At 41.7% G+C, this 25,051-nt stretch overlaps 1 protein-coding gene across 3 annotated transcripts in view; it reads left to right on the forward strand.

Moving 5' to 3' along the window:
- The window catches only part of WIPF2 (WAS/WASL interacting protein family member 2), a 51,110-nt gene that overhangs the window by 5,868 nt on the left and 20,191 nt on the right, over positions 1 to 25,051 (forward strand). Inside the window, exons 2-3 of one of the 3 annotated variants that reach the window (XM_045888959.3) lie at positions 17,433 to 17,663; positions 21,299 to 21,430. In XM_045888959.3, the coding sequence (XP_045744915.1) occupies positions 21,368 to 21,430 (63 nt within the window). In that variant the 5' untranslated portion in view covers positions 17,433 to 17,663; positions 21,299 to 21,367. Of the gene's footprint in view, positions 1 to 17,432; positions 17,664 to 18,244; positions 19,994 to 21,298; positions 21,431 to 25,051 lie in introns of those variants that run through there. The other 2 variants (XM_064582393.1, XM_045888960.3) reach the window with 2 other exon arrangements.

Raw genomic sequence — 25,051 nt, forward strand, 5'->3', positions numbered from 1 at the left:
GCCCCAGTGAATAACCATATATATTTGGCTCTTAGCATGAGTGACTGTATCTGTAGGGTAAATTATAAGTAGAATTGCCAAAGCTGATGTGTTTTTAGCCCTGTTACTCATTTATTTGCCAAGAACTTTTGAGCTCCTTCCGTGTGAAGCACTCATGTGCTTCATGAGTGAACAGAACTGACTCAGCCCTTGCACTCATGCAGCTGTATGGTCTGGTGGGGAAGACATCCGTTAAACAATAATTAATTACTGCTGCTGTAAATCCTGTGGAAACAGCTAATGGGAAGCCTGACCAGGTTGATGGAGAAACAGTGCAAAGAGGGAATGTCCTTAAGGAATTGACGTTTAAGGCTGAAACCTAAAGGATGAGGGGCAGACCAAAGAGTGTTGCAGATGGAGAGAAGGGCATAGGTGGAGGTCCTGAGGAGGGAAAGAACATGGCTGTTTTGAAGAATTGAAGGAAGTAAGTTCCAGTGTGTCTGAGCTTGGGGAGTGAGAAGCAGAGAGGTAGGAGGTAAGGCTTCAGGGATGTGAGGTCTCCAAAAAAACCACATAAATAACAGTGAATTTTGAGACCAGTCTTTACAGGAGAGATTTTTTTAAAAATTAACATATAATGTATTATTGGTTTCAGGGGTACAGGCCTGTGGTTCATCAGTCTTAATACACAGCACTCACCACAACATACCCTCCCCAATGTCCATTACCCAGCCACTCCATCCCCCCACTCCCCTCCCCTCCAGCAACCCTCAGTTTGTTTCCTGAGATTAAGAATCTCTTATGGTCTGTAGGAAAGATTTTTTTTTCTTTTTTTCTTTTTTTAAATATTTATTTATTTATTTGAGAGAGTGAGAATGAGAGAGAGAGAGAGTACATGAGTGGGGGAGGGTCAGAGGGAGAAGCAGGCTCCTCGCTGAGCAGGGAGCCCGACGTGGGACTCGATCCCGGGACTCCGGGATCATGACCTGAGCTGAAGGCAGTCGCCCAACCAACTGAGCCACCCAGGCGCCCAAGATTTTTTCTTTGTCAGTTTTTTTCACAGATACTGATTTACTAGTGTTGATGCTGAAATCATCAGTATTGTAAAGAAATCTGATGCCTGTACATAGAACATGTTTTCTGTAAGAACTTTTTTGGGGTGGCTGGGTGATGGACATTGGGGAGGGCATGTGCTATGGTGAGCGCTGTGAATTGTGTAAGACTGATGAATCACAGACCTCTACCCCTGAAACAATACATTATATGTTAATTTAAAAAAAATGGAGAAAAAAAAAACTTTTTTGGATAAAGGCTGTTCTTTTAGTCTTGATTTCTTTTAGGTCCAGCAAGCACCCAATCTTGTCAGATTATGGGGGATGATGAGATGGTTAGTTTCCCACACCTGCTATTTAGGAATAGAAAACCTATTTACTTCTTGAGAATATTGACTGTTTTTTGTAAGCCTCATAGGGCTAGAGAGCACAGATGTTCTCATTATGAACTGGTGAATATAATACTCTGTCGTACCCATCATCTAGGCCGTATGTCTTAACATGATGCATAACGCTTGTTGGATGTACAAATGAATCAGTAGCCCAAGGGGTCATTATAACTCTGAATATATGAAAGCATTTTTATCTGCAAGTGTATTGACTTTTGTTCAGAAATCACAGTACTCTTGCTCAAAGCCCAGATGGTCCTGTTTGATTTAGTACCTTTCCTGTGTAATTGGATCAGCTTGTCCTGTTTTCATAACTTAAAGTAGAATCTTGGTTTAGTAGCCCAACACTAGTGAGCAAGGAATGAAAATGTGCAAATTTTTCTAGCATTTCAGCAAGAAGCGTCTGTGTATCTGATGGCTTAAGGGCATTAGAGCGGGAGAAGAGACTCCTCAACAATGAAAGTGACAGCTTTGTTATTAGATTATCTGTGGTGAGTTGGGACTTAATATATTATCTTTGAAATGAGGCGTGACACTTCTCTCCATGTGAAGTCTGGATCAACATTTTATAGAGCATCTGCTTAAGTTTTCTTTCAGGCCTTTTCTAATGGAGACTGTCATCACTGGATTTGCCTTCTGACTGTTCTCTGTATAGGCTTTTCCACTTGTCTGTCAGGGGTGTATGGAATGAAGGCTGGCACATGGAAGCTGAGGCCTGGTCACATGAGACACGGCTTCCCTACAGTGAGAAGAGCCGTTTTTTGTCATCAGTGACTAGGTTTCAGCCTCCCTTATAAGCAGCCTTTTAATCTAATTAACAGTTTCTTTAAAACAGTTTCTTAGAACTTCTAGAGATATTTTGACCACAGATGTTGGTTGTTTTTGTTTTTCAGTTAGTTGTGTTAAATCGAAAACAAAACCTAAAAAAGGAGCTAAGGTAATTGATTTTAAGATCTGTCCTTCTGTTTTTGTGCCTACCTTTGAAATTAATTTTGGTCGTGATTTCTTTTTTCTTTTTTTAAGATTTTTATTTATTTATTTGACAGAGAGAGACACAGCGAGAGAGGGAACACAAGCAGGGGGAGTGGGAGAGGGAGAAGCAGGCCTCCTGCAGAGCAGGAAGCCCGATGCGGGGCTCGATCCCAGGACCCTGGGACCATGACCTGAGCTGAAGGCAGATGCTTAACGACTGAGCCACCCAGGTGCCCCTTGGTCATGATTTCTTATAGTAGCCTGGAAGTTCCTCACATATCTGACATGTGGTAGAGTAAACTCTGTGGTGGTGAACGTTGTTAGGTGACAACCAGGCTGTGGCAGAGATTGAGGTCACATTAGGCAGCCTGCTTTCATTAGAGTTGAATCCGAGACGCAGGTTCTAGAATTAAGCATAATGGCCTTTTAATTATTTTGGTTGGTTTGGGATTTTCTGCTGTTCTTAATTACACTGGTAACAGATCCATTACAGACCTTATGTTTTGAAATTTTGGTCAGTCTGAAGTTTGGTTTTGCTTAGTGTTACGATTTTTTGGTTTTTAGTAATTAAATGTTTGGATTTTTTTTTTTTTAAGATTTTATTTATTTATTTGAGAGAGAAAGAATGAGAGACAGAGAGCATGAGAGGGAGGAGGGTCAGAGGGAGAAACAGACTCCCCACCAAGCGGGGAGCCTGATGCGGGACTCGATCCCGGAACTCCAGGATCATGACCCAAGCCGAAGGCAGTCGCTTAACCAACTGAGCCACCCAGGCGCCCCTGGATTTTTTTTTTTTTTTAAGATTTTATTTATTTATTTGACAGACAGAGACACAGCAAGAGAAGGAACACAAGCAGGGGGAGCGGGAGAGGGAGAAGCAGGCTTCCCGTGGAGCAGGGAGCCCGATGCGGGGCTCAATCTCAGGACCCTGGGATCATGACCTGAGCCGAAGGCAGACGCTTAACGACTGAGCCACTCAGGTGCCCCTAAATGTTTGGATTTTTTCATTTTCATAGTAAGAATCCATAATTTAAACATTCAGTAGTATAAAAGACTTACAATTAAAAGAACAGCTGCTCCATCTTTCCTTAATTGTCCTCAGTCACTTTTAATACTTCAGTGGTTTTTTTTCTGATGCATATTATTTCCATATTTTTACATAGTATGCTTATACTATGCTTATACAGTATGCTTATACTATGCTTATACAGTATGCTTATACTGTGATTTCTTGTTTTTTCCAGTCTTAGATATTATCTGTTGAATTTCTACTATGGAAGATGATTTTGCATTTTTTTGAAGATTTTTTAAAAAGATTATTTATTTTATATATAGCGAGAAAGTGTGCGCACACATGTGCAAGCTGAGTGGGGTTGCGGGGAAGGGCAGAGGGAGAGTGGGAGAAGCAGACTATCCACTGAGTGTGGAGCTCAACACAGGGCTTGATCCCACGACCCATGAGATCATGACCCAAGCTGAAATCAAGAGTGGGATGCCTGACTGAGCCACCGAGGTGCCCCAAAGTTTTTTTTATTTTTAAGTAATCTCTACACCCAATGTGAGGCTCAAACTTAACCCTGAGATCAAGAGTCACATGCTCTACCAACTGAGCCAGGCAGGTGCCTCTGATTTTGCATTCTTATACTACTACCTACTTTCAACCCTTCCTGCTATCCTCCTAATACAGTTTTGATTAAATCAATATTTTGTATGTTTTTATATATCAGGGTTCAATCAGAAAAACAAACCATTTTTGATATTTCAAAGAGGATATTAGATGCTTACAAAATCATTGGAAGGTTATAGGAATGCCACCTTGTAGGGATTTCAAAGAAACTGCTACTATTAATAATCTTTGGTATCTTAAAAGCAGGCAATTTGTAGAATATTGGAAACTTGCAAAACCACATGTCTGTCATCTGTTAGAGGCCACACACCTGCTTATTGCTACTAGAAGAGCAATAATGGCACATACCTTTCTTACATCTTCTAGGTCTTGAATGAATGACTCTGTACTGATGGAATTTATTTATTTATTTATTTATTTATTAAGATTTTATTTATTTATTTGACAGAGAGAGTGTTAGCGAGAGCAGGAACACAAGCAGGGGGAGTGGGAGAGGGAGAAGCAGGCTTCCTGCCAAGCAGGGAGCCCGATGCGGGGCTCGATCCCAGGACCCCAGGATCATGACCCGAGCCGAAGGCAGACGCCCAGCGGCTGAGCCACCCAGGCGCCCTGTACTGATGGAATTTAAACCACAACCCTGGGGTGCCTGGAGGGTAGAGGTAAACGTAGCCTAAAGAAGAAAAATTGACGTCCAATATAATGACTGTCTGTACTGTGATTATACTGTATTTCCTTACACATTTTCCCTTTAAGTATAATAATCACTATTCTTTTTCTTTTTTTTTTCCTTCCTTCTGCTTGATTTATTGAGTACCAATCGCCAATTCATCCCTAAACTCTGACAAAGTATAAATCTCTTTTCAATACAAATACTTTAGTGGACCCTCTTTCGGAGGCTTTATGAAAAAGGGTTCCAGGGGCGCCTGGGTGGCTCAGTCGTTAATCGTCTGCCTTCGGCTCAGGTCATGATCTCAGGGTCCTGGGATCGAGCCCCGCATTGGGCTCCCTGCTCGGCGGGAAGCCTGCTTCTCCCTCTCCTGCTCCCCCTGCTTGTGTTCCCTCTCTCGCTGTGTCTCTGTCAAATAAATAAATAAAATCTTAAAAAAAAAAAAAATTGCATCTCTCCTTTAAAAAAAAAAAAAAAGAAAAGAAAAAGGTTTCCATTGGAGGGGGTGCATTTTGGGGGACCTTGCATGTTTCTGCCCGCACACTGGTTGGAAGTTTGACTAGATATAAAATGTTATATTGGAGATGGCATTTCTTTGGAAATTTTAAGCCTCGTTTTGTGATCTTCTAACTTTTAATAGTAGTATTGTGAAGTTTGATGTTATTCTGATTCTGGATTCTTTGTATGGAATTTGTTTTTTTTTTTTTTTTTTTTAAAGATTTTATTTATTTGACAGAGACACAGTGAGAGAGGGAACACAAACAGGGGGAGTGGGAGAGGGAGAAGCAGGCTTCCCGCCGAGCAGGGAGCCTGATGTGGGGCTTGATCCCAGGATCATGACCTGAGCCAAAGGCAGAGAAGGCGGATGCTTAACAACTGAGCCACCCAGGCACCCGTGGAATTTGTTTTTTCTTTGAAACATTTTAGGGTGTTGTCTTTACCCCAGGTACTCTGAAATACAATGATATGTGACTGTGTACCTTTGTGTGACTATTCTAAAATTCATCATGCTTGGCATTCAGTGAGCCTTTTCAGTCTGAAGTGTATTTCGATCTGTCCTGGGAAATTTTCTTGTACTATATTTTTGATAATGTATTCTTTGATAGTTCTCTCCTTTGTCTTTCTGGGAGCCCCTATTATCCAGATGGTGAAATTCCTACACTGGTCTTCTTAATTTTTTTTTCCTCGTGATTTTGTCTTTTTTTTTTTTTTTTCTCATTCAGTTTTTTTTTTTTTTTTTAAAGATTTTATTTATTTATTTGACAGAGAGAGAGAGCGCGCGAGAGAGGGAACACAAGCAGGGGGAGAGGGAGAGGGAGAAGCAGGCTTCCCGCGGAGCAGGGAGCCCGATGCGGGGCTCGATCCCAGGACCTTGGGATCATGACCTGAGCCGAAGGCAGACGCTTAACAACTGAGCCACCCAGGCGCCCCTCTCATTCAGTTTTCAGATATTCTGAGTTTTTTCTTCCAGCTCTTCTATTGTATTTTTAATATTTGCTATTGATGTTTTAAATTTCCAGGAGCTCTTTTTGTTCTCAGAATTTATATATAAGTATTTTTACATGTTGTTAGGAATTCTGTTTTGTTTACTTTGATTCCTGTCTTTCCTGTTAGAGATTTCCTTCAAATATCTGGTAATTTTTGGCTGTTTACTTTTGAGAGTGAGGCAGTTGCAAGTTCTGAGTATGGAGCCCTGGCTCATCAAGTGGTAGGCATCACTGTAGGTTGTATTGGCAGCTGATCGTTTTCCTTGGAGAGGACTTCTCTGGTCTCCTGCTAGAGAAGACAAGCCCAGCAGCAGGTGTTTTGGAGCCAAGTGGGGGAACAGAGCTGGGGAGGGGAAGAGGTCTCATCGTTGAGTAGATAGAGGTTCACTCGATCTCCCTGTTTTCATTATGGTACTCTTGCCCTAGGCTGTAACTGCTCACTTGGTTCAGAGGCCCTCTGCCTGGCAGCATGAGCAAGGGAAAGAGGGGATCTCTTATTTATGTATGTATGTATGTATGTATGTATGTATTTATTTATGTATTTATGTATTTATTTATTTATTTGACAGAGAGATAGTGAGAGCAGGAACACAAGCGGGGGAGTGGGAGAGGGAGAAGCAGGCTTCCCGCTGAGCAGGGAGCCCGATGCGGGGCTCGATCCCAGGACCCTGGGATCATGACCCGAGCCAAAGGCAGACGCTTAACGACTGAGCCACGCAGGCGCCCCATGCGTGTGTGTTTTAAACAAATACCCTAAGATGGGTTTTATCTTCAGGCAAGTTTGGAAACTGTTTTAGAAGGGTCTTCTAAACCTTTATTACTCCCAAGTCTCTGAGGCAAACTTCTCATGCTCCACCTAATACTGCTTTTGTATTCAGACTGTGTTTTAGTCTGTCTGGCATTGGTCTGGATTTCTGAATTAGAGTGTGTGTCCTTCATCTGGTTAACTCTCTTCTCTGGTGAAAAGCTGGCTGATGTTAATAACTTTGGCCTTGTGTGACTCCCATTTTTTTTTAGCCAGCACTTCTAGACCCATTGCTTGGTTGCTTGGTTCCTGGCCTGTGTGGGTGGGGAGGAAGTATTAGTTATGAACATTGAGCTACTCTCTGCATCATTTCACTGTCCAAATCCAAGAATTTGTTAAATTTTTTTTGAAGTGGAAAATTGACTCAGGCTTTGAAAACAGATGTACTAATTATCTGCCTTGGATTTATGCAGCATCATTTTTGGAGATATTAAAAGCTGTGATTTGAAGTTTGTTTTTAACTTTGATAATATGAAAGGGCACATTCTCTTCTCCTTCTTGTATTATGGATTCCTAAGGCCCAGAAAAGAAAAATGGCTGTATCTTTTACTACTAGTCTGTAAGGCATCTGGAAATGAGGTGTTCGCAGCTGCTCCTTGGTTGCTATGAATTGCTTGGCAGTCAGGAACCAAACAGTACATGTCTTACAATGTTGTAGAGGCCAAGTGTAGGATCCTAGTTCTTAGTTCTTGGAAATCTTGTGGCTGTTACTAGCCAAAATATAGCCTAAGGAAGTCATGTTGGCTCTCACATGGAGCTGATTTACATTCTAAGATGAATAGCTCCATAGAAACAGCAAGTTCCTTTGAAACGGTTTTGGTGAGTGAACTCATGAAAACAATGTGAAATCTAAAGTATTACTGTCTCGGGCGCCTGGGTGGCTCAGTTGGTTGAGCGGCTGCCTTCGGCTCAGGTCATGATCCTGGGGTGCCGGGATCGAGTCCTGCATCGGGCTGGGCTCCCTGCTTGGCGGGGAGTCTGCTTCTCCCTCTGACCCTCCTCCCTCTCATGCTCTCTGTCTCTCATTCTCTCTCTCTCAAATTAAAAAAAAAAAAAAATTTAAAGTATTACTGTCTCACAGATTATTGTCCACTGGCTGTGTTATGAAGCACTACTTTGAACTGTTATTGATTTACTGCAGTTGACTATTTCTGTACACCTTCCCCCACGTTTCCAGTACTGTAGTGTTTTCACGTTAACAGGATTTTCTCTTTGCTTTGAGGGTGTAGTAGGGGCCGATGATGTTTGGTGAGGTGATTCCCTGATCTCTGTTTAGGATGATTTTCAGATATTTAATTTACAGTTTCTCTTGCATTAATTAATCTCTATCCATCTTTTTTTATGAAGCCATTCTTTGCAGCTGTGGTTATTTAATTGAACTAAGAGTAGACTTCTCATTGATTTGTCATCATTTTAGATAAGAGGACTTGGCTCCTGAGTATGTGGGAATAACCAATGGTATCTAATATTTACTACATCAAGTAGTATGTGACTAAGTAGACTTCTGAGTTTGTGTTTTTAGGGCTTTGTTTAATTAATTAATTTGTTTATTTTTAATTTATTTATTTGACAGAGACAGAGAGAGAACACAAGCAGGGGGAGCAGCAGAGGGAGAGGGAGAAGCAGGCACCCTGCTGAGCAGGGAGCCCGATTCGAGGCTGGATCCCAGGACACTGGGATCCTGACCTGAGCCAAAGGCAGACGCTTAACCGACTGAGCCACCCAGGCCACCCTATTTATTTATTTTAAAGATTTTATTTATTTACTTGAGAGAGAGAGCACAGAGGGAGAAGGAGAAGCAGACCCCCGCTGAGCAGGGAGCCCAATGTGGGGCTTGATCCCAGGACCCTGGGATCATGACCCGAGCCAAAGGTAGACACTTAACTGACTGAGCCACCCAGGTGTCCCTGTTTCTAGGGTTTTAAACAAACCTAGGACAAGAGGAGTGTCATATTAGGAGGAAAAGCTGCATTGTTGGGATGTGTACTTAACGTTTCTTATTAGAGAAATTATATTGAAAGGATTTCATCATACAGTTACGTATCTTTATTCTACGTCTTTCCTTTTCTCTTTCAGGCTTGTGTGCTGCTTGTAACAGTGAAAAATCATTGATATGGAGAGTTAAACATTCAGGTTTAATTGTAGGAGTTGTAGGATTTTCAGTTTAAATATTCATGGTGCAGGGCGCCTGGGTGGCTCAGTTGGTTAAGCGACTGCCTTCGGCTCAGGTCATGATCCTGGAGTCCCGGGATCGAGTCCCGCATCGGGCTCCCTGCTTGGCAGGGAGTCTGCTTCTCCCTCTGACCCTCCTCCCTCTCATGCTCTCTGTCTCTCATTCTCTCTGTCTCAAATAAATAAATAAAATCTTTTAAAAAAATAAAAAATAAAAAAATACATATTCATGGTACTTATGTGATTTTTTTTTTATTACTTGTTTTGGATCAATCAGATTTGCTGCATAGTTGAGTTTCCCTGATGGAAAATGCCTGCAGTTGGAAAAATGATTTTTTACCCTTCGTGGAGTAACCTTGGAGTTTTAATTAATTCCATCTCTGTGCATGACAGAAATCTTTCACCGGAGGTTTGACTGAATTGAATTTCAAGGGGAAGGTAGCACCTTCTCCATTGAGAGAAGAGGGCTGTGGATTATTTTTAAAACTATATAAAGCTTTTTTTGCACGGGTTAGGGGAAGGGTGGTAAGGTATCTGTAACATGAAAGTTATTCTAGTCTGTTTCTTTTTATTTAGAGAAACCAAAATGTTTTAGTGGAAGCCCTCCACTATATTCTGTCCTAGAACACAGAAAAACGTGTTCATAACTCTGTGTTGACATCCGTTCCCACGTAAGTATAGGAACCTGTTTGGCTCCTGCTGTTTGTTAGTCTCCTGGAGTGAGTGGCATGTGAATACTCTTAGGTAGCTCCTGGCACTTCTCCCATGTTGGGGTTCTTTGGTTTGGGAACTGGATGCCATTGTGTTTACTGTGGTAATGAACTCCTACCTTGCCGTGCTGTACTGCTTTTCAGGAGCAAAATTGAAGGGCAGGTGGACAGGCAGACATTATCATCAGGTGATTTTTAACCCTGGAAGGCTTCCAGTTAGTATCTGGGTCCCTAGCTGTGCTTAAACCAAGCGATCAAGTACAGTCTGTGGGATTAATGAGATAACTGATTGAACTTGTTTACTTTGGGCATGGAACTGTTAGTTGGTTTAAACTTCTTTGGTATAGGCATATTGGATGGAGAAGGATACTAGTTTTAAGGGATTTGGAGAATGGCCTGTAAGGTCTCAGATTTCCTTCTACCACTCTTGTCTGTACTCTGTTCTCACTACCCTGGCTTTCTTACTAGTTCTCTGACATGTCAAGCTTGTTCCCATCTCGGGCTTTTTACTTGCTGTTTTTTAATTCTTGGAGTGCTCTTCCCCCAGATGTTCATAGGGGTTGCTCTGCTCATGGAGAGACTTCTTTGTGGAGAGCCAGCCCCCCTCCCTGCAACCCTATCAAGAGAACATTCCTCCATACTCCTACTTAAACCCTTCATGATTTTTTCTTTTTTTTTTTTTTCATTCTTTTTATCAGTAACTGAGATAGGAGATTTTATTTGTTTTCTTGTTTATCTCTTCCCCTAGAATGTAAGCCCTAGGATTGTAGAAACTTGTTCAGCCTCTAGAACTGGGTTTATCAACCTCAGCATTATTGACATTTTGGACTAGATGATTCTTTGTTGTGGGGGGGCTGTCCTAGGAATTATAGAATGTTTTCTATCCACTAGAGGTCAGTAACACTCCCTAGTCATGATAATCAAAAATGTCTCTAGACATTGCCGAATGTCTCCTGGGAGACAGAATCATTCCCCTTAGAACCATTGTTATACAACAATGCTTTGGCACCTAGTGGAGAAATATTTATTGAATGGAGTAAGTGATGGGTGCTCAATAAATATTCACTGGATAATAAATTCATAAATGAATGAATTCAGCAAGTTAAAAACGTTTGGAGCACTAAACCAAGCACATAGCCTCCTTGTTTCTTCCTTTTCTCTTTTTCTTTTTTTAGATTGTATTTATTTGTCAGAGAGAACACATGCTTGCACAAGCAGGGGGAGCGGCAGGCAGAGGGAGAGGGAGAAGCAGGCTTCTCTGTTGAGCAAAGAACCTGATGTGGGGATTGATCCCAGGACCCTGGGATCATGACCTGAGCCTAAGGCAGACACTTAACCGACTGAGCCATCCAGGCGCCCCTCATTTTGAACTTGTTTGATGTGAATGTTTCTAGGCTTTGTTGTGTGGTAATGAACATTTGATTCATTAATGGGTTTTAATGTCTATGCTTGGAAAGTCTTGCCACCCCACCTACCTAGATTATTGAACCCACATTAGGCAAGGCTATAGTTCCTTCTGGCTGGGATTAAAGTACACCAAACACAAACCCCATTTTGCATTGTGACTTTCTTTGTTCCAAAGCAACTGATTTTCTATTTCTGCCAAACATTTATGTTCCATCTCTGATACTATTTGATTTATTTTGATTTGAACTGTTGAATCAGAATTCCATTGAGGGGAATGTCTAGAATCTTTCCTCTTGAAGACACAGCTCTCTTCTTTAGATTATCTGGAGACAAGAGTAGGCAGAGTTATTGGTCTTTCAGAGAGGATCTTTTTTTTTTTTTTAAAGATTTTATTTATTTTTTAGAGAGCGAGAGAGAAACAGCATGAGAGGGGCAAGGGTCAGAGGGAGAAGCAGGCTGCCCGCTGAGCCGGGAGCCCGATGTGGGACTCGATCCCAGGACCCTGGGATCATGACCTGAGCCGAAGGCAGACGCTTAACCATCTGAGCCACCCAGGCGCCCTTCAGAGAGGATCTTGAAATGTCTCTTTCATCTGTCTCTCTGTTTCTTTAAATTTATTTATTTATTTGAGAGAGTGCACCAGTGGGGGGAGAAGGGGGCAGAGGGAGAGGGAGAAGCAGACTCCCCACTGAGCGAGGAGCCCAATGTGGGCCTCCATCCCAGGACCTTGGAATCGCAATCTGAGCCGAAGGCAGACATTTAACCGACTGAGCCAGCCAGGTGTCCCTTCTCTGTTTCTTTATATTGGGGAGAGGTTTAATAGGATATTAAAGACTTGAACATGGGGGCACCTGGCTGGCTTAGCTGGTGGAGCCCTCAACTCTTGATCTCGGGGTTGTGAGTTCGAGCCCCACGTTGGGTGTAGAGATTACTTAAAAATAAAATCTTAAAAAATAAAAAATTGGACATGTATTTAAGAAAGGAGAGGGGGGTGCCTGGGTGGCTCAGTCAGTTAAGCATCTGCTTTCTGCTCAGATCATGATCTCAGCGTCTTTTGATCAAGCCCCACATTGGGCTCTCTGCTCAGCAGGGAGTCTGCTTCTCCCTTTCCCCCTCCCCCGACTCATGCTTGCGCTCTCTCCTTTTCTGAAATAAATAAATAAAATCTTTAAGAAAGAAAGAGAGGGGGGTGCCTGGCTGGCTCAGTCGGTAGAGCATGTGACTCTTGATCTCTGGGTCCTGAGTTTGAGCCCCATGTTGGGCATAGAGAGTACTTAAAAAAAAAGGGGGGGAGGAAAGAATTTTCTTATTGACATCCCAAATTCATATTCATATAACTGATTCCTGTAAGGTAAAACTAAGGCCTTTGAGACTTTGCTGAGGGATAAGGTAAAACTAAGGCCTTTGAGACTTTGCTGAGGGAGGGAGCCTACTTTTTAAGGTCAGTTTTTTTTTCTCCCCTATGGGATTTTGTTGGGTACTTCAATACAAAAACTGTAATTTACTTGGTAATCAAAGCTGAGATGAAAGGAAAGTGCTGTTACCTAAGGTCTCTTAGCATGTAAGTAGATAGCATTTAGATTTAGAATTAAAATTTTTTTTTTCTTTTAAAAATAATTTGCAATTGAAACTTGAGTTTTATAGTAGCAGAATGCCATTTGAATAAAGGCCCCAAATGGTAGTGGTAACTAGAATACTTTTGAGATAATTTTAAATATATGAAAAAAGCAACAACTAAATTGGATTCTTCGTTTATCAAATGTGAAAGGTCAGTGTCTTTGTACTTGGGAAGTCTCCTACTCTTAAAATGTAGGAATACATATTTGGAATGAAATGTTAGGAAATTGAATAGAAAAATAGGTTTTGTTTTGAGGAATAGAAGAGAGTGCTTTTTAAAAGTGCATTGCTTGAGTTTTATGAAGACTTATCTCTGAATTCTGTGATAAATTTGACATCAGGAAGATTTGAAATAATGCTCTCTGAACTTGATTTCAAAGAAACTGACTCCTGAGGATGTGAATAGCTTATTCTATCACGGTTTCTAAGATAGAAGGGCTTAAAAAGGTAATGAGAATTGGTGTGTTGCTGAGCTGGAGGCAGCCTCACAATATTTCTGAAAATCAAGGACTCTGAAGAACACAGATGGTGAGGTTTGTAGTTCTAATTTAAAAGATCAGAAAGGAAATACTTAAAATTCTGGAAAGAACCCTTTTTTTTCTTCTTAGGTTTAATCTCAGGAATGTTTTTTTTTTTTTTTAAGAGATTTTATTTATTTGACAGAGAGGGAACACAAGCAGGGGGGGTGGGAGAGGGAGAAGCAGGCTTCCTGCTGATGTGGGGTTCGACCCCAGGACCCCGGGATCACGACCTGAGCTGAAGGCAGACTAACGACTGAGCCACCCAGGCGCCCCAGGAATGTTACTTTTTAAAAAATTGCAGTACACAGTGCTTCCAGAGGACTGAATTTGTCCTTTGATTAAAAGTAGTTGGTCGGGGTGCCTGGGTGGCTCAGTCAGTGGGCCGTCTGCCTTTGGCTCAGGTCATGATCTCCAGGTCCTGGGATCAAGTCCCACATCAGGCTCTCTGCTCAGTGGGGAGTCTGCTTGTCCCTTTCCCTCTGCCTCTCCCCTCCACTTGTGCTCTCTCTCTCAAATGAATAATAAATAAATGAAATCTTTTTTTTTTTTTTTTAAGATTTTATTTATTTATTTGACAGAGACACAGCGAGAGAGGGAACACAAGCAGGGGGAGTGGAGGAGGGAGAAGCAGGCTTCCCTCCGAGCAGGGAGCTCAATGCGGGGCTCAATCCCAGGACCCTGGGACCATGACCTGAGCCGAAGGCAGATGCTTATGACTGAGCCACCCAGGCGCCCCTAAATAAAATCTTTTTATAAAAATAAATAAAAGTAGTTGGTCACTAAAATTTGTCATTCTGTGGGGCACCTGGGTGACTCAGTTGGTTTTGTGTCTGCCTCTTGATATCAGCTCAGGTCTTGATCTCAGGGTTGTGAGTTCAAGCCCTGCATTGGGCTCCATGCAGGGCATGGAGCCTACTTAAAAAAAATTGTCATTCTGTTATAAAACTTTATGAAGGGTTTTTGGTTTACTTGTTTTTAACTAAAGGTAGTTCTCAAAGCAGACCCTCTGCTTTGGTTTAGTGATTGTATCAATATTAAATTAGTTTGAATAAAGCTTTTGGGGATTTTCAGGGGAAGGAATGTTGTATTAACGTAAATTTACTTAAGTTGGGCTGCTCTTGGGAAACATAGAAAGAGCTGTTTGTATTCTATTAATAAAATAGAAATTTAGGGTGGGTTGAATTTTCATTTGGGGAAAATAGTAGGAAATTGCTACACCAAACCAGTTTCCATTGCAAATGTTTTTTGGGGTGATTAGTGAAATAGCAGGGGATCAGAAGATCTAGATTTGAGTCCTAAATCTGCAGTTTGCTACAGAATGATCTTGGGTAGGTGCCCTTAGATCAGTCTTTCTCTCTAGTGTGCATGCATGCGATTGCTCCCACTTCTGGAGCTTTAGTGTCCTCACCCGTAAAATGGGAAGCAGTGATACTCAGCCATAGTGTATCATTGCATACTCAGTGTCAATAATAGCATGTCACTCATGCAGTCTTTGTGGAGGCAGAAGAAAGGTTGAGAAGCACTGCTGGTTGTTAGCACAAAAGCCTGTCTCTTGATGAAGGTGATTTTTTTTCTTTTAAGTGGGTCTATTTTGAAATTGGAGTTTGAATTGGGCCTATTTTAAGAAGGCATCTGTAACTGTGCATTATATTAGTGGTCTTTTCCAGTGGATTGCTTTAAAAAAAATTTTTTTTTTAAGATTTTATTTATTTGCGAGAGAGAGAATGAGAGACAGCATGAGAGGGAGGAGGGTCAGAGGGAGAAGCAGACTCCCCGCCGAGCAGGGAGCCCGACGCGGGACTCGATCCCGGGACTCCAAGATCATGACCTGAGCCGAAGGCAGTTGCTTACCAGCTGAGCCACCCAGGCGCCCCTCCAGTGGATTGCTTTAAAAAAAAAGATGTGCCTTGCTAGAGAATTACTGTTTTGCCTTATAAACGGTGCTCACTGTTAGGCATAAGGTTGTTCCTCTAAGTGATTTCTTACTTTGTAGCATGTAGGTTGGATTACCTGTGGATATGAAAAGAATTAGGGACTTGTCTGAGTCTCTTTTCCCGATCATTCTAGGAGACCATTTCAGTCCTGGCAATGGCAAAGGTAGGTAGAACTGGAAACTCAGAAAAGGCAGGAACTGAGGTGACTGGAATTAGTTGAAAATGTTTGTTTCTGAATAGATTATTATTATTTCCTATTGTTTTCTGCTAGCTTTTTATTTTTTATTTTTAAAGATTTTATTTGAGGGGCGCCTGAGTGGCTCAGTCATTAAGCATCTGCCTTCGGCTCGGGTCACGATCCCAGGGTCCTGGGATCGAGCCCCATGTCGGGCTCCCTGCTCCACAGGAAGCCTGCTTCTCCCTCTCCCGCTCCCTCTGCTTGTGTTCCCTCTTTCGGTGTGTCTCTCTCTGTCAAATAAATAAATAAAATAAAGTAAAAATAAAGATTTTATTTGGGAGAGAGAGAGGGGAGCGCATGAGTAGTGGAGAAGGGAGAGAGGGAGAGGGACAAGCAGACTCCCTACCGAGTGCAGAACCCGACACAGGTCTCGATCCCAGGACCCTGAGATCATGACCTGAGCCGAAGTCAGATGCTTGACCAACTGAGCTACCCAGATGCCCCTCTGCTAGCTTTTTAAAAAAATGCTTTGGGGGAACTGTCAGAGTGAACCCAGAGAATTCAGACAGAAGAAAGTGTTTTTCTCTATATCTTCCTTTTATTTTATTTTATTTTATTATTTATTTATTTATTATTTTTTTAAGATTTTATTTATTTATTTGAGAGAGAGAATGAGAGAGAGAGAGCATGAGAGGGAGGAGGGTCAGAGGGAGAAGCAGACTCCCCACTGAGCAGGGAGCCCGATGCGGGACTCGATCCCGGGACTCCAGGATCATGACCTGAGCCGAAGGCAGTCGCTTAACCAACTGAGCCACCCAGGCGCCCCTCTTCCTTTTATTTTAAATTTGCATGCCCCCCCATTATAGATGGATCATGAGGATTTACTGTTTTGATCAATTTTTATTTATTTTTTAAGATTTTATTTATTTGAGGGGCACCTGGGTGGCTTAGTCGTTAAGCATCTGCGTTCAGCTCAGGTCATGATCCCAGAGTCCTGGGATCCATCCCGCATCAGGTTTCCTGCTCGGCAGGAGGGCTGCTTCTCTCTCTCCCACTCCCCCTGCTTGTGTTCCCTCTCTCGCTGTGTCTCTCTCTGTCAAATAAATAAAATCTTAAAAAAAAAAAAAAAAAGATTTTATTAGAAAGACCATAAGGTGGGGGGGGGGGGCGCGCAACAGGAGAGGGAGAAGCAGGGCTCAGTCCCAGGACCCTGAGATATGACCTGAGTCGAAGGCAGACACTTAACCAACTGAGCCACCCACGTGCCCCGGTTTTGATCAGTTTTTATTTTTATTTTTTTAAAATATTTATTTATTTATTTGACACAGAGAGAGAGAGCACAAGCAGGGGAGTGGCAGGAAGAGGCAGAGGGAGAAGCAGGCTCCCCGCAGAGCAGGGCGAGCCCGATGTGGGACTCGATCCCAGGACTCCGGGATCATGACCTGAGCCGAAGGCAGTCACTTAACCAACTGAGCCACTCAGGCGCCCTTGATCAGTTTTTAAAGTCTAGTATGATCCCTGGCAAAGAAAAACTAGACTTAGCTTTGAAACCAGACATCAGAAGGTGTTTTCCCTTGAAGGATGGTCAGCTGCTCAATTCTTGAAGTGAGTTCAGACACCATTCCCCATGGGAACCATTTAGCCAAAGTCTAGTTGTCCAAAGTGTACTGTCCAGTTCTTTGTGATTGGAGCAAAAAGCTCTTTTGGGCATCCAGTCTGTAGTGGCATTATTGGAAGGGTTAAGATTATGAAGACCTTCACAGTCATGTTTCTGATAAATTCTACCTGCCTCTAAAGGTTCTTGGTTTTTAGAACCTTTGGAATATTTGCCCTTTACTTTCATCATTGAGAAAGTGTTTAAATGGTTTTGAGAGCATTGAGGGAAATGTTTAAGTGGTTATTCCTTTATTCACAGGGAAATTGTGATCACCTGTGTCAAGAGTTCAGAACCAAACTTCCTCAGTGGATTGCCATGCTGGTTTGATCTTTTAGGCTTGGCTTGGTGCACGTGGCCTCTCATCTGTGCTAGGGGCCACCTGTGAGATTTCCTGTGTCCTAATCTCATTAATCACCGTGCTTGGAAGCAGTTCTTCCCTGGATTAATTCGTGAAGTTGATTACCGTGTCTTGAACCTTTCTTGTCATCTGTAAGTTGTATTCCCAGTGATAATGTTATTTTGGCTCTGATTTGGAGGGGGGAGCAAGAAGTGGGATTTCCTTGGAACAGCTTTTTGGGTGAATTATTGTTCTTGAGTTTTAGTTTTATTTTTGCCCCCCACTTTAATGTCTTAGGGCAAGACAGTTCCCTGGTTTGTCTCATTTGTAAAGTGCGGATCACTAGCAGACTGTAACAGGAGGACAGCTGTATAGTTTTTTTTGTGACCTGATAAGTAGCTAAATCCTCACATGGTATTTATGCTCTGATCAGATTCCAAGGATGTGACTATACTGGGAGTCAGTAAACTGTGGCCCACGAATCAGATCTGGTCCATAGTCTGTTTTAATAATGCCCATGAACCATGAATGGTTTTTACATTTTTAAAACGTAAAAATGTAGGTTTTTTTTTTTTTTTTAATTTTTATGTATCTGACAGAGAGAGACACAGTGAGACAGGGAACACAAGCAGGGGGAGTGGGAGAGGGAGAAGCAGGCTTCCCGCCGAGCAGGGAGCCCGATGCGGGGCTCGATCCCAGGACCCTGGGATCATGACCTGAGCCGAAGGCAGACACTTAACGACTGAGCCACCCAGGCACCCCTAAAAATGTAGTTTTAAAATGTAAAAATCAAGAGGATGAGAAGACAGGCCACACACTGGGAGAAAATATTTGCAAAAGACACATCTGATAAAGGACTGTTATCCAAAACAGACAAAGAATTCTTAAAACTCAACAATTAGAAAACAACCATATTGAAAACTGTGCAAAAGACCTAAACAGACACCTTACTGAAGAAAATACACAGATGGGAAGTAAGCGTATGAAAAGAAGTTCAACTTCATATGTCATCAGAGAATTGAAAAATTACAACAGTGAAATTGCACTACTACAGACCTATTAGAATGGCCAAAATCTAAAACACTGAGAGCACCAAATGCTGGCAAGGATGTGCAGCAGCAGGAACTCTCCTTCATTGCTGGTGGGAATGCAAAGCAGTACAACCACTTGGAAGACAATTTGGCAGTTTATTATACAATGTAACTCTTTACCATAGGATCTGGCAATCACAGTCAGTGGTATTTACTCAGATGAGCCAAAATTTATGTCCCCACAAAAACCTGCACAAGAATATTTATAACAGCTTTATTTATAATTAGTTAAAACTTGGAAGCAACGAAGATGTCTTTCAGTAGGTGAATGGATAAACAAACTGTTGTACATCCAAACAATGGAATATTATTCAGCACTAAAAAGAAAAGAGCTATCAAGTCATGAAAAGACATGGAGGAAACTTAATGAGTATTACTAATTGAAAGAAGCCAATCTGAAAAAGGCTACATATTATATGATTCCAACTGTATGACATTCTGGAAAAGACAAAACTATGGAAACAGGAAAAAGGACCAGTGGTTGGGGGAAAGGAGGGATAAATAGGCAGACACAGATTTTTAGGGCAGTGAAACTATTCTGTATGATGCTACAATGTGTGTAGTTGTCATTATACATTTGTCCAAATATATAAAATACAGGTTGCCAATATCTAATCAACGATTTTATTTTAAAGGAGATATTTCAAAATATAAAGGTTATCAAAAAGTTGAATATTTATAGTTACATCATGGGCTACTATTAACAGTGTAGAGCATAGAATATGTAAGACTTTGAATAGGAACTCTATGAAGTATAATAAACAGCAAGGCTATATGTCACTGTTTTGCCACTCTACAATGGCAACTGTACAGTGTCTATGACCTGAGAGTCTTTCTTTTTTCTGTATCTAGAAACCACCAGGGGTAGAAACTTGGCCTCCTGCACAGGCCACTCACTGCTCCACCTCTGTTCGCAGGTACTGGGTACAGTCTGAGATTTTTTTAGTTGAGCGAAGTTTAATCTTTCTGAACACATAGGACATGTGCTTTCAGTGTTTAACATGATCTTAAATTCTGAGTATAGAGCAGGGAAGTCGCAATGTGGACACAGTCCAGTCATCCTTCAACATGTGTTGACCTGTTGCAATGCAATATGGGATGTTATTTTACATCCAGGACAGAGGAGTTCACACTCTGGGAGAAAAAATTCACAGAATGGACACAGGGTTGTGGCCTCTTCTGTCTCGGATGTATCAGGTCTCCTGACCATGGCCTCGATCTTCTTTTTGTATTTGGCATCTATTTTGTTGTGGTACTCAGGCCTCATCAACATGGCTGCAAAGCTGAAAGCAGAGTTCTTGAGGCCTTCTCGGTGACACTCGATCACCATGGACGTCAGGATTGGCACAATGTGTGACGGAAACTTGCTGATGTTGGCCACCCGAATAAGCGTACGTGCCCCTTTCATATGATCTCCGTTTTTAACATGAATCTTCACTAGTACAGAAGATGCTGAATCATATGTGCAGAATCATGAGGTTGGTGGCCATCTCAGAGGGAATTTTGATCTGGGATTTAAGTCCTGCATACATGCTAAAGAGAAGGTCGTGAGCATTCTGATAGTTTCCGGCAGACTGCTGTTCTCTGGCAATGATGATGGTGGTCCAGGCGGTCTCTCGGTATTGCTTCAGGGCCATGTACAAGCGGAACAGGTACTTGGCATCCTTAGGCATGCCATCACTCTCTCCCATCAGATGGTCTGTTGGCAGACTGGTCAGCAGTTCATCTTTGGCCTGACCAACAGTTTCAGTTGCCATTTCTGTTGCCGTATTATCTTCTGAGCTTGGACATTTGAGGAAATGTTTAAGTGCTCGTGAATATTGGCTACACAGCAAGAAGAATTTTCCAGCCTGAAAATGTCTTTTTTCTCCTTTAAAATATAAGGCGATGCTTTCATAGTCTTCATTAGTGGTTATCTTCAGAACCAATAATGTCTGCATAGGTTTCCATTTTGTTGTGCTGCTGAGCCAGTGTGAAAGCTTCATTATTACATATGGGCATAACAAGAAACTAGATGGCAGACCCATGGTCACCCAACTGTAGAAAAAACCTGGCTACCATTTTGTCGCCATCCAGAGACTGGATCTCTCTGACTTTGGGTGGTAATGAGGTATCGATTGTATCAAATGTCCAACTGCAGGATGTAGATAGTGGGGGAGGCCGTGTGTGTGTGTGTGTGTGTGTGTGTAGGGGAAACAGGAGTATATGGGTACTCTCTGTACTTTTCTGCTCAATTTTGCTGTGAACCTGAAACTGCTCTAAAAAATAAAGCCTTATTATTAAAAAAAATGTCAAAATAAAGAATAAAATGTGACAGAGACCATATGTGGCCTGTAAAGCCTAAAATATTAATTTTTTTTTTTTTTTAGGGAGAGGGAGAGGGGCAGAGGGAGGGAACCTTAAGCAGGCTCCACACCCAGCACAGAGCCTAATGCGGGGCTTGATCTCACGACCCTGAGATCATGACCTGAGCCAAAATCCAGAGTCAGACTGAGCCCCCCAGGTGCCCCACTATTAGTATTTATTATCTGGCCTTTTACAAAAAAAGTTTACCAAGCCCTGGACTCTATCACAGAGGAACTAGGGGATGAGGTGCTTAGTTTCTCTCTCATGTCATGCCCTGTCCCCTAATTCTCCTGGGTACTCAGTGTTTCTGATGGCAGAGTTGTTCTCATTGAATTTACATTTCATTGCAGGTATATGAGTGACCTAAAGCTGCAAATTAAAACGGAGAGAAAGCAGTGCCAACTGCGAGCAGGGCAAGGATGCCAATTCCTCCACCCCCTCCACCGCCCCCTGGTCCTCCTCCACCGCCCACTTCTAATCAGGTAGGTAATCTTTCCACCTGGGTCTCTCAGAACCTTCATGGATACTTAGGGCTTCCTGGTGTAAGGCATACTCTACTCAAAGATATGTGGTGTAGAAAGATAGAGAATAGCTAAGTGAAGTCTGCCTTCATTAACTAGTTCTGATTTCTGAGAGATCCTCTTAGTACTGTAATGGCTTATCTTGTTTTCTTTTCCTGGTTCAGTCTAAATGGAGATTTGGACAGGTCACATCACAGTAGGAACTTGTCTTTTGCCCCTAAAACTATTTGTTCTATAAAGGTCAGTACAGCATTTCTCTGGCATCATTGAGGAAAGGGATGGCAACTCCTAGTGGTTGTTTCTTGCTACTATTCATCTCCTCCTCTTCTACTCCAAACAGTTCATCCTAAAGCCAAGTCCATCAAGTCTATCAGCCCATCAAAAAAGAAAGGAATTTCTGGAAAATACTATTAAGAAGACTTAAAGGTTTGATAATGGGAGGACAAAAAAGCAGTGTGGTTTCTGAACCAAGTAGGCAACCGCTTTTACTATATGTGGATTGTGATATCTGGTGTCACATGAGAAAGAAGCAACCTGGGTGCTGTGTCTCATTTTTTTTTAATTTTTATTTTTTTTTATTTTATTTTTTAATTTTTAAAAAGGTATTATTATTATTATTATTATTTTTAAAGATTTTATTTATTTATTAGAGAGAGAATGAGAGAGAGCACATGAGAGGGGGGAGGGTCAGAGGGAGAAGCAGACTCCCTGCCGAGCAGGGAGCCCGATGCGGGACTCGATCCAGGGACTCCAGGATCATGACCTGAGCCGAAGGCAGTCGCTTAACCAACTGAGCCACCCAGGCACCCTAAAAAGGTATTACTATTTTGAGAGAGAGAGTAGGGAGGGGGCAGAAGGAGAGAGAGAATCTCAAGCAGACTCCAAGGTGAGCACAGAGCCCGACATGGGGCTCGATCTCACGACCCTGAAGATCATGTCCTGAGCCAAAATCAAGAGTTGGACAGTTAACTGACTGAGCCACCCAGGCACCCCTTAAGATTTTATTTTTAAGTAATCTCTACATTGAACTCACACCCCTGAGATCAAGAACTGCATGCTCTACTGACTGAAACAACCAGGTGTCCCTGCTTTATTCAATTTTGTAAAATTTAGAAGCGAAAGGAACTTAGGGAATGAATACCTTGGGGGGAGGGGGTTGTTATATAACAGATGAGAAATAGTGCCCTAAAGTGTTGGTGTATGTGTGTGTTAGGTATTTAACAGATGAGAAGTACTGCCTTAAAGAGGAAAAGTGATTTGCGTAGCTAATTTATTTTAGAACTAGGACTAGAGTTAGGTCTGCCAACTTGTTTTTTTCCATAAGTTCTTGTTTTTAGACATTTTGTTTGAGGATATGTATGAACCCCCTTTCTGGATGAAATTTTACATGGAAATTACACTTAGATGGAAGTCTAATAAGTGAAGTAGATAAAAGCAGAGCTGCTCTGGTTATAGTGGGATGCAAGGACCCAGAATATATCCTTGGCTCTCTGTAACCTCTTGGATTACTGCCCTGCATTGTGCTGTCTTAGTCATTTACTCAATAGCCTTTTGTTGGGGGTTTACTGAGTTTCAGAGATTGGCTACGCATACGACTTAGAAAATCCAGATAATTTTACTTTATGCTTCTATATTGCTTGAGTCTTTCCCAACAAGCTTTATTTATATAATTAAAAGAAGGAGAGGGAAAACATGCAGATAAGAAAAAGAAGCAAATAAAAGTAATCTGTAATATCATCAAACAGAAAAGAGACAACTTCTGCCTTCGAAGGCTCCCAGCACAATGGGCAAGATAGACAAGTCAACAGGGAAATTCCATGCTTTGCAGAGATAAATGAAGGCCACAAAGAAGCATGCCTCACATACTGGCTGGAGGGAGTGGAGGCAGTCAGAGAAAGCTTCTAGCCAGGAGGTGATACTTGAGCAGAGTTTTAAAAGATGAGTAGTGTTTAGCCAGAAAGAGAAGAGGGAGGGCAGGCACTTGGTATTGAGGAAGTAGAATGAAAGGGTGCTGATTTGTGGGAAAGCATACCCAGGATTGGATCATGGCTTGAGGGGCTTGGTGGGAGATGAAGCCAGAGGCAAAGGCAGAGGGTTTTGGCTTTTTCTCTGGGCAGCGATGGGGAGGTAGTGTATTGTCAGCAGCAGGAATCACCTGACTGGGCCTGTGTCAGAAATGTCATCCTTCACAGTGTGGACAGTGGCTTGGGGTTGAGACTGGAGACAGGGAAGTCAAGACTTGGAGATAGAAGCCTATTACAGTTGAAAATCTGAGAGTTTGCACTAAAGCCATAAGGATGGAAGACTACGAGAGACAGTAAAATCTGACGGATTTGGTGACTGATGCAAGGAAGAGGAAGGAGGTTGGAACAACTGTAGTTTGGGGGATTGAATGATGGTGCCATTTACAAAGCGAGGTTTGTGGAGGAGGATGTGAACTCAATTTTAGATATGTTGAGTAATGTTTTAATAATTTTCTCTTTACAAAAGTAATATATTCAAGAAATTTATGAACCATGGCTGGGGCGCCTGGCTGGCTCATTTGGTAGAGCGTGGAACTTTTGATCTCAGAGTTGTGAGTTTGAGTCCCACAGTGGGCGTAGAATTTACTTAAAAAAAAGATGATTTATGAACTGTGGGTAAGGATAAAAGAGCTATTACCCGTAATCCAGCCATTCATAATAGTTTTGTGTATATCCTTTCCCTCCTTCCTTCCTTTTATCTCCTACTCTTTTAAAGTAGGCTGTGCTATATGTACCTACTGATTTTTTTCCTTTTTCTCCCTCCCCCACGCTGCTATGTGTACTGAGTTCTAATCTGCTCTTACTCATTAATACATGGTGAATGGCTTTTTACATCATTAAATGGTTAGTGATATCATTAAAAATTTTTTTTTACTGTACTAACTGGCAAAAATTAGAGAATGCCAACAAAAATAGAAAATATTAAGCTATTAATAATTAATCTTTGTTAACATTTTATATATTTTACATATTTATTATAGCAAAACTAGAAAATTCAAATAAATATAAAGAATTATTACCCCAAATTAACTTTTGTTGATATTAGTGTATATATCCTTCTGGAAATATTCGGTATGTCTGTACCTTTTTTTCTTTCAATACAACTACTGCTTATTGAGCACCAGACACTGTGCTAAGCCCTTGAGAAGTGTTATTATCTCATTTAATTGTCAAAACTACCTGGTGAGATAGGTTTTACTATTATTCCTATTATATAGAAGAGAATATTAATCTTGTTAAATGTTTTGTAATATTCTTTACTTGATTGTGTCAAACATTTGCTGTCTAAAGATACTTCAACATCGTTAAGAGCTTAACTGGCATTTTCCCTTCTATGCTTATGCCATCAGTGTTCCTTTTGATTGAACTTGTAGATTATTTTCAGTTTTATGCTATTAATAACATCTTTGTGTACTTCTCTAGTTGTTTTCTTTCTTTTTTTTTTTTTTAAAGATTTTATTTATTTATTTGAGAGAGAGAGAATGAGAGAGAGAGAGCACGAGAGGGAAGAGGGTCAGAGGGAGAAGCAGACCCCCCGCTGAGCAGGGAGCCCGATGCG

This window comes from Mirounga angustirostris, unplaced genomic scaffold (assembly GCF_029215605.1).
Source record: "Mirounga angustirostris isolate CCGP_5_RB_7025 unplaced genomic scaffold, mMirAng1.0.hap1 SCAF_17, whole genome shotgun sequence".
In the NCBI taxonomy this organism is placed as follows: domain Eukaryota; kingdom Metazoa; phylum Chordata; class Mammalia; order Carnivora; family Phocidae; genus Mirounga; species Mirounga angustirostris.